At 39.7% G+C, this 10,173-nt stretch overlaps 1 protein-coding gene across 1 annotated transcript in view; it reads right to left on the reverse strand.

Annotated features, from left to right (window-relative positions):
- The window catches only part of GXYLT2 (glucoside xylosyltransferase 2), a 217,163-nt gene that overhangs the window by 32,526 nt on the left and 174,464 nt on the right, over positions 1-10,173 (reverse strand). The window contains exons 4-5 of the mRNA XM_007947328.2: positions 5,460-5,711; positions 3,238-3,361 (exon numbers count right to left, since the gene is read on the reverse strand). Of these exons, the coding sequence (XP_007945519.1) occupies positions 3,238-3,361; positions 5,460-5,711 (376 nt within the window). The remainder of the gene's footprint in view (positions 1-3,237; positions 3,362-5,459; positions 5,712-10,173) is intronic.

Here is a 10,173-nt window from a genome sequence, read left to right on the forward strand (position 1 = left end):
CCTTCAAGGCTCAGGGGTCCAAGATTATCTTCTGTGTCTGTGTTAATTGGTTTCCCTTTTCTTTGTTGAAGAGGGTCTGTGCAATCCTTCTGCGTAGTCCACCATCTTGCCCCGCCTCTCCTGTATGAGATGCATTTTTATGTACCTCATTGGCAGCCATCAAATGTCTATTGGTGGAGGCCTGCATGTTGCTATGATGCTGAACAAGTCTCACCAAAGCTTCCAGACTAAGGTAGGCTAGGAAGGAAGGTCTGGTGATCTACTTCTGAAAATAAGCCAATGAAACCCTATGGATCACAATGGTCTGATTTTCAAGAGATCATGTGGATGGCAATGTTTCATTCCATTGTACAGAGGGTCACCATGATTTGGAGGCCATCGAGATGGCAGCTAACAACAACAATATGAAAACTCTGCTCTGACTCAAACCCACTTGAAAAGATGTAAATACAGACTTTTACCCCTTAAAGAAACTGCCTTGGCTTACCTGTCAGGAAATGTCCTATGGGCCAACTACCTGCACACCTACAACAGGCTTCAGCTGCCTCCTCTTAACAGTCTATTACAAAGCCCTGCAATGGTATAACTGCAGGCATTTACTATATCTAATTATAGCAAGAGTTTTAAATTATTTTTTTCTAGCTATTGACTTTTAAACACATTTAAAAAAGAGATGCTATTGGCTACAGGAGGCTATAATAGTAACATTCCAGGCATATGGCACAGATTTTATGTGCTTCACCTATGGCAACCCAAAGAACCATAATAATAAACATGGTTATCTCTTGTGCTGGGGAAGATGTAAGTAGATGACTAGTCCTTTTAGAGACATCGCCTCCTTTCCCTTTTCCAGGGATTAAGTTTATAATCTTTTTCTCAAATATAGTTTGGCCTGGTTTATAAAAAGTGCTCACAATCAACGTAAACAAAGGCAAACCTTTAAATGTGACTGTGATCACTGGAATTCAGTTCAAAGATCCCTGCTTAATAAAGCACCTGGATCAAGTACGAAACAAGAAGATCAAATGCAGGCCACAATGAACAATCAATGAATTTTCTAACGCTCACTGATCTAAAGCCAGAATATTCAGTTAATTACTTGCTACTACCTGCAACCAGGACTTTGAGCAACTTTGTGATAATTTTACAATATTTTTCTATTCAATATGCACCTGTATCTAAAATGGGGTGTGCAGAGCTATTAAACTCAGCTGGTTTTCAGCCCCAATTAAAGACAAGGGGGCTCGTGTCTAATTGCAAAGCAGCTTACAAATGCCTTTGAGTACTATTTCTCACTGATCATGTCCTCAAATAATGTGAAACAGGCTAAAGGGAGTCCTGGGATGCAATGGTGGGAATCTTTTGAATTCCTCAGTTTGGGAATATGGACAAATTTGCTTACATTAGACGGTTCTAGATACACAATGGATTGGAAAATGCAGCATTTAAAGGAAAAAAAAAAATGCACTAGAGAGATGCCTTTAAGGGTATCTGTCCAGCTCTCTAGGATCACCCATCTCTGGAAACTTCTCCTCTCCCCCAAATACATAAGGACAAAGTTGGACTGGCCTGGGTTCATAGTGCCGCTCTACTACTCCCTAACTGGGCCCCCAAATCCTTTAACCTCCTTTCCCTTGGTATCTTTATCTGTAAAATGGGGATTATATTCCTAGCATTGTTGTAAGGATGAAATAAGATAATACTTACAACAGCACCTGGCATTTAGTAAATAATAAACGTTAGACATTATTTCTAAGGTGCTCTGGTGGCATAGTGCCTAAGGCATTTGATTGCTAAACAGAAGGTTGGTGATTTAAATCCACCAGCCACTCCACAGAAGGAAGAATGGGCAATCTACTTCTGTAAAGATTTACCGCCTCAGAAATCCAAAGGAGGTTACTATGAGTCAGAATCGACTTGATGGCAGTGAGTTTTATTTTCTTTTTCAGCCATTATTTCTTAGTTCCATGTTCTGGGCCTACCTGACCCATGCTGGAACAATTAGATTTGGGATGGAAAGCTGGAATTAGGATGAAATTAGTGTTTCTGAGAGGGTTAACATGCAACATGTAACCTCAGTATGTTTATTTTCAGGTCTGAGGAGCAGAGGCCAGTCTTCAAAGAGGAATATAAACTGTCTCAATGGGAGGAAGAGAGTCCACTCTGGTTTCTCATCACTTTCCCTTTTCTGTGTCCAATCCTGTGACAAGACTGACTGTCTTCCTGCCTTTGGCTTTCATGAGACACCCATATGCTTAAAGAAAAGAAACCTTTTTGTCTAACCACAAAGGTTTTGTCTGGTGCCACAGAAGAAAGACCTGGTGATCTGCCAAGAAATTAGCCATTGAAAACCCTATGGAGCACAGGCCTACTCTGACACTTATGGGGCCGCCATGAGTTGGAATCGACTCCACGACAAGTGGTGTTTGATTTTGCTTCGACTAACTCCAGGAACCTCTTACTCGGTTAGAGTTCCGGCCAATACAGCTAAGCTGAGAAGAAAGAAGAAATTTGTTTAAGATGGAAAAGGAGGAGGTGCAGACTTTAAATTCCATTACTGTCAGAGTAAAATGGATTAAAACATGCAACAAGTGAATGGCACAACAGTTCCCTCTTCTAATGAGTTTGTATTGGGATTCTTTCCCAGAAACTCCTTATCAACCTGCTTCTTGGCATTTCTAGGATTTGATACTTTTTGATCCAAGCACACATAAAATTGAGTTTTATTTAAAAAAATAAATAAAGACACATAGTTGGCAGCACAGTGGTTAAGTTCTCGGCTGTTAACCTTTTTTGGTTACCAGCTGAATGTTTTAACCACTGCACCATAAGATGTCCTTCATTTAACCCTAAGGATCCTGAAACTCCTTCAATCCAGCAATTGTTCAGGCAGTGGAGGGCCTGAAGCCTAGAGTATAATCTTTTCATGTAGTTTTGTGCCTCAGATGAAATTTCACTATACTAAGAAGAGCTGTGCAGCAAAATTTAAGAGATACTCTCTAAAAATGGAGTGCAGTGTTAGAGGTTTCAACATTTGGGCTTTTGTGTCAGCTGTGTAAGGACACACCTCTGCCTGATACCCAGTGGGGTGGATGAAAAGGCATGCTGGCTGTGGAACACAGGCTGCCCTTTGAACAATTCCAGCCTAGTCAATAGCAAAGCCAGGCCTGGAATGTGAACTTTGGCGCCGAGGTGGGAGTACTCCTACACAAATGGTATTCTCAAAAGAGAACATACCTGGGTTGAAATAAAAAATGATGTTTAATAAATCTTGGTCACCCCACGTGATGGCATTCTTGTACTTCTGGTACAAAGGGTACAACATGTCCTCCCAAGCCAGGCCTGTTGGAATCACACTGTTCTGGAAAACAGAAAACCATCAGAGAGGCTGAAGCAAAGCAAATACATTTTGTCCATTATGAAACAATGCAAAGGGACCAGCTTTCCTTCCCCCTTGGGGAATGAAACAAAGAGAGGAAGGGCCCTGCTACCCTCAAGGAATAGGACAAAGCAAAATTAAGGCTACAGATTTAGAGTTTTGCTGAGTGTACCCATGGACACTTGATAGATCAGGAACTAGTAGTGAGGCGTATGGTTTCTACTCAGAAACTCATGCCAGATATTGAACCTTTTCCTATTTATGCTTAATTCTTGTTTCTGGGGTGAGGGAACAAAATGCAGATTGTAGAATGAAGGTAATCTTAAAGGAAAACAGGGGGCAGTGGTGGTCTGTGATAGAATTCTCACCTTCCATGTGAGAGAGCTGGGTTTGATTCCCAGCCAACTCATGCACAGTCACCACCTGTCTGTTCATTGAGGCTTGTGTGTTGCCATGATGCTGAACAGATTTTAGCAGGGATTCCAGACTAAGACAGACTGAGAACAAAGACCTGGTGATCTACTTCAAAAATTCACCTCATGGAAACGTGTGGATCACAATAGTGTGATCCACAACTGACCACGGGGATGGCATAAGACCAAGCAGCATTTCTTTCCATTGTGCTTGAGGCTGGCAACTCAATGGCAGCTAAAATAATTATTTACTTATTTTAAATACTTATTTTGAAAATAACCACACACGGTAAAACTCAAACCACACAGAAATATATAAAATGAAAAAGTAAAAATCTTCTTTCAATCTCCCCTACAATTTCCATTCTCACATTCTCCAAAAGCAGCTACAATTTATAGTCTCTTAGGCGTTCATCTAGAAATTTCTAGATTCATGAAAAGGATCATACTATATAGTATTATACTGTGGCTATATTTTAATTTTTCTACTTGGATATCTTATTTATCACCACTTACGTTGTTGTTGTCTTCTGCTGTCTGAGTAGATGCCAACCTGTGTGTCACAGAGAAGGACTGCCCCACAGGGTTTTCTTGGCTGTAATCTTTATAAAAGCAGATAACCAGACCTTTCTTGGTGACAGTGGGTGGGTTTGAACCATCATCCTTTTCTTGGTTACTGCCCAAGCTCAAATTGTTTGTATCAGATAGACTTACCTAATTCTTTTTAATAGAGGTTACTTTTTTTATAACTTGTACTCTACTAATATTCATTTAGGTTTTTTCCAATTCTCTGCTAAGATAAAAGATGGAGTGACAAACACTCTTGTACAAATATCTCTGTGTACTTATATATCCTTAGGGTAATTCATAGAAATTTTCTATGGTTTTTGAAGCCTGGGATAAACACAGAATTCAAACATTAGAGAACTCAGAAATGCAACATGGTATTCCTAAATGGTAATCCAGCTGAATCGTGAAATTCAAAGACATTTGGGCTTTTCCTGAACAAAAAATTCTATAACTTTCTAAATGCTTTTCTCTCTCTTGGGTCCTCCCATCCTCACCAAAAGGACACACATTTCCAAAACAGCACAAGGCCACTCTCTAGCGTTGTCATTGTTGAAAAGATATAGCCCAAGTGTGATAGTTGGAGCTGTGTGTCAACTTGGCTGGACCCCAGTTCTGTGTGGTTGTTCCCATGATGGAATCGGATGACTGTGTTCTGAGTGGCCAATCTGCCCAAAGGGAGTTTCCCTAGGGGGGTGGCCTGCTTCCAGGATATCCAGGGACATCCTGGGAAGAGAGACATTTTTTGAGGGATTGGAACCCTGGTGTACTGGGTTCCGTGAGTGAGCAGCCCACTGCTTGGCCTGGAGATCTCGGATTCGTCTTTCGTTGGAGTCAACAACCAGTGTATTGCCTGCCAGCCTTGAATTTCTCGGCCCCCTGCGCTTGCGGAAGCTAAGGCTGCCACCAGCCCGACGTTTCCTCCAGGGACTTTGGACTTGCCGGCTTCTATACGTTTATAAGCCATTTTCCTAAGATAAAGTTTTCTCTCTCTCTCTCTCTCTCTATATATATACGCTTTGCTGGTTTTTGTGTTTCTCTAGAGAACCCAATCTAACACACCAAGTTTATAAACAAGGAATTTTAAAGTGTTTCCTTACCTTGAACTGGGTACTCCTTATGCGTGTTAAATTCATTAACATGACTCCTGAATTAACTCCTGCAGTACCATAGAAAGGGTGACGAGCAAAGCGACTGTACCAGCCAATCTTGGGGATTTCATGCTCAGGGGCCATGGCTGCAAGCTGTGTGGAATTAAAGTGCCTCAGAAGCTTCCAGATATCATCAACAGGTCTCAAAAAGAGAACGTCAGTATCCACATAGAGAAGTGAGTCCACATCCTTTAAAATCACCTTTGTATGTATTGGGAGGAGAGAAGGAGAAAACAAAACAACACAAAAACAAGTCAGAAACAAAGGAAGTGGTCTGCTATGTTAACAACGCCACCAATTTTCACAGATTAATGTTGATTTCTAGAAATAGTACTGCCCTTCCTTCCTTCTCATTGGACTTGAGGGATAAGTGTCAATCAAGGGGCCCAGACTTTAAAGGGAGATAAATCTTGATCTGTTGTTGTGTGCCATCAAGTTGGACCCAACTAATAGCGACCCCTCCTTGGGTTTCTGAGGCAGTATCACTACGGAAGTAGATTGCCCCACCTTGCTTCCAAGGAGTGGCTGGTGGGTTTGAACTGCCAGCCTTCTGGTTAGCAGTCAAGTGCCTTAAGCACTATGCTACCCTGGGCTGTACTTCAAGGAGCTGTGGTGGCACAGTGGTTAAAACGGTCAAAAAAAATCAAATCCACTGCTATCGAGTCGAACCCAACTCATAGCGACCCCTGTTGGGTTTCGGAGGTGGTAAATCTTTACAGAAGTAGATCACCTAGCCTTGCTTCTGCAGAGTGGCTGGTGGGTTTGAACTGCCAACCCTCTGGTTAGCAGTCAGATGCCTTAATCACTTTGCTACCAAAGCTCCTTTAAAACAGTCAGCAGCTAACCAAAATGTTGATAGTTCGAATCCACCAGCCACTCCACTGGAGAAAGATGTGGGAGTCTGCTTCTGTAAGGATTACAAAAAACTCTATAGGATGGCTAAGTCAGAATCAATTTGACAGCCATGAGTTACGAGGGCCTGGAATTAATAACTGTTGAATTTTTAAATGGATGAAAAAAAATCTGCATGTTACTGATGTTTTCTTTTCTTCTTCCTTCCTCCGATAAGATCATCTGTCTTTCTTTCTCATGACTAGTTTTTCCCTGGAATAGCCAGGTCTGGCATGAGAAAACTTTAAGTGGACAATCTCTAGACCAGTTCATGTCAGACTTTGGGGTAAACAGTCTCTGTCTTTAGATTCATTTCATGTAGTTTTGATGGACATGGTTCTGTAGCTTTTTGAAATGATATTTGCAGCTAAGATGTGGACTTCAGAAAAGCCAAAGCAAGTCTTTGTAGGTCAGGGATCAGCAAACTTTTTCTAAAAAGGCCAGATAGTTAATATTTTCATAAATACTATTCAAGTCTGCAGGAGCTCTGGTAGCATAGTGGCTAAGGCACTTGACTGCTAACCAGAAGCCTGGCGGTTCAAGCCCACCAGCCACTCCTCAGAAGGAAGGTTGAGCAATCTACTTCTGTAGTGATACTGCCTCGGAAACCCAAGGAGGGGGCGCTATGAGTCGGGTCCAACTCGAAGGCACATAACAACAACAACAACATTCAAGTCTGCAGTTATAGTGTGAAACCAGCCGTCAACAATACATAAGTGAATGAGTGTGGCTGTGTCCAATAAAACTTTATTTAGGAACACTAAAATTTTCTTCTTTTGATTTTTCCAACAATTTAAAATGCAAAAACCATTCTCAGTTCACGGGTTGTAGACTACCATTCTCTGTTGCAGAACATTCAAGTCAGCCACATTAGGTAAATGAGTTCTTCCATACTAACTACTCAGCTTACCAGTCTTTTTTTTTTTTTTTTTTAATTTATTGTGATTTGGGTGAAAGTTTACAGAGCAAATTCATTTTCCATCCAGTAGCTCCTGTACACTTTGTCTCATGACAATGACTGCAATTTCCCACAATGTAACAGCTCCCCTCTCACTTCCTCTTCCCTGTGTCCTTCTCTCCCATGCACTCCAGCCCCCGAGCTATCTTACTGTGCACACACAACCTTTCTATTCTCCCATGATTGATCTCGCAAAGGAGTGTATCTACCTAATGTAAATGTTCAGTTCATGTGTCTATCTTTTGTTGGCTGGAAGCCACAGGAGTGGATTCAATTCCAGACCTAAAGGGCAGGTAGGGGACATAGTCTCAGTGGTTCCACGAGGCTCTATCAGACCAGCAAATCTGCCTCCCCCCCTCCTTTTTTTAAGTGATTTTGAGTTTTGCTCCACATTGTTCTCCAATTCTATCCAGGATCTCCTACATAGATTTCCCTCCAAGTAGTTGACAGTGGTATCCGGGCACCAGCTAGTTCTTCAGCTTACCAGAGTCTTATCCTGGGTTTTGAGTCTTCAAAACCTTAGCTAGTAAAAAAGTGTTACTTGCCTTGTTTTGCCATTGTTCCTTAAATGTAAGGATGGCTTAACCAAAGAAAAGGAGCTCTAGTGGTGCAGTGGTTAATGCTTTCAGCTGCTAACTAGAAGGTCAGCGGTTCAAACCCCTCAGACACTGCATGGGAGAAAGAGGAGGCAATCTGCTTCCATAAAGATTTACAGCCTAGGAAATTCTATGATGCAGTTCTATTCCGTGTTTTAGGGTTGCTAATAAGTCAGAATCAGCTTATGGCAGTGGGTTTAGTTTTGGTAACCAAAGAAAGATTTAGATCTTCCTAGATCCCTGGGCTATCATGATCCTAATACCATAGCAACACTCCATTGGGACCCTCAATATTTTAAACTGATGAGGGACATTTCAAAGGAATTTCAGATTCCAGTCATTTCAAAGCCTACATTATTAGTCACAGAACTTACCTTTATTTCCTCATCTACTGGTGGAATGGATTTTACAAACTAATAAAATGAAATTAAAAATAATGATCATCTACCACCATTATCATTTCATAAAAGAAGATAATTTTCACACCCACTTTAACAACTTGAAGATCCTAATGTCAGAATTAGGATGAATTCTTTAAACTGAATACATTAAACTTTAAACAAACAAACAAAAACCCACCATATTTTCCTATGAAAAGGTAAAAATTTTATCACAGATTAGCACTGTCTGCTGACTATTGTTTTGAAAATTATGACTCCCAAGTCCCACAGAGAAAGGGCAAAATCTCTATAAAAGCTTTAATACATATATGCTATGATTGAAATTATGTACTATATGTAAATACTAGTTAAGATATCTTATACACGTAAGGGTTCAACTCTCTGCCAATCTCATTTCACTGGGAAGGAAAATTGAAGCACAACCAAGTGTTCTGTCCAAGTTCATGTGTCACATGATGTTAGTGATTGCTAGATTTCAGCAAATAAAGTTATAGCAAGATAAAGCTACTTTCTAGGATGTGTTTAACGGAACAAGAGACTGCATGATGTTCCAAAAAAAAAACTGAATTTAGAATTATATAATCAGAGAAGAAGTAATTAATTTAATTGAACAAATGTGGTTACCACTCCTCATTCAAACAAAGAAAACAAAAAGTTGAAGAAGAAAACTAAAAAGACCTGGAGGGTGGAGGAAGTCCATCATAAAGTGACAGTAAAGTCAGTATCTTTAACCAGCAAAGAAAAAGCCAAATGGGCTATATCAGAAATTTATAAAATCAGAATAATCTTAAAGAATAAGTTTTTTACTTAACCAATATTCTACTATTTGACTTGCAGATTGGTTCCATTTTTTAACTATTATAAATAATACTATAGTGGGTATCTTTTTTTAGAGAAATTTCTGAATACACAATACTTTTTTTAAAAATCATTATATATACATGACTTAAAAATAAAAATATATTAAAGCAAATTTATTGATAACTCTTTCTTCCTTTTCCCTCAGTTACCAAGTGCCAAGTGTTGGTTGTTCCATCTCCTGTACTCTAGCTTCCCTGCCAATATTACTGGATTCCTCTGAATTGTGCCAGAGGTATTTTATACATATAAGAATACATAGGTATCCTTATTCAATTTCTCCCTTTTATGCTACAAATGGTATCACAGTACCACATCTCAACCTGCTTTAAAAAAAAACTACACATATGAGATCTTCCTGTATCATTACATAAAGTGTTTATGTTATTTTTTATGCCTATATAGTATTCCATCATGTGGATTTACCATAATTTATCTAGTCATCTAAAGCATAGCATTTAAGTTATTCTCCAGCTGTTGTTATTACAAACAAAAACCTCATTTCGGGTCATTTTAAACACACATGCATGTATCCGTAGGATAAATTCCTAACAATTAATTACTCAGTCAAAGAATATGTGCATTTGTAATTTTGATAGATATTGCCAGACTACCTCCACAGAAGTGGACCAATTTATGCTTCTACTACCATGTAAAGAACATCTCTTTCATCTCATCTTCACCAGTATAGTGTCTGATCAAACTTTTGGATCTCTACCAAAAGGGAGATATATATCAGGTCCTACTCTAACAACTCATTTTGGTTACTAATCACTTGCTAGTCTTACCCTAAGAAACCCTGGTGCAAAGCAATCTACACATTCAATGCAATCCCAATACAGATCCCATCAACATTTTTTAGGGATATGGAAAAACCAATCGCTAACTTTACATGGAAAGGAAAGAGACCTCGGATAAGCAAAGCACTATTGAAGAAGAAAAACAAAGTAGGAGGTCTC

The sequence above is a fragment of the Orycteropus afer genome, unplaced genomic scaffold, assembly GCF_000298275.1.
Source record: "Orycteropus afer afer isolate SDZICR_OR568_19922 unplaced genomic scaffold, OryAfe1.0 scaffold00180, whole genome shotgun sequence".
Lineage (NCBI taxonomy): Eukaryota > Metazoa > Chordata > Mammalia > Tubulidentata > Orycteropodidae > Orycteropus > Orycteropus afer.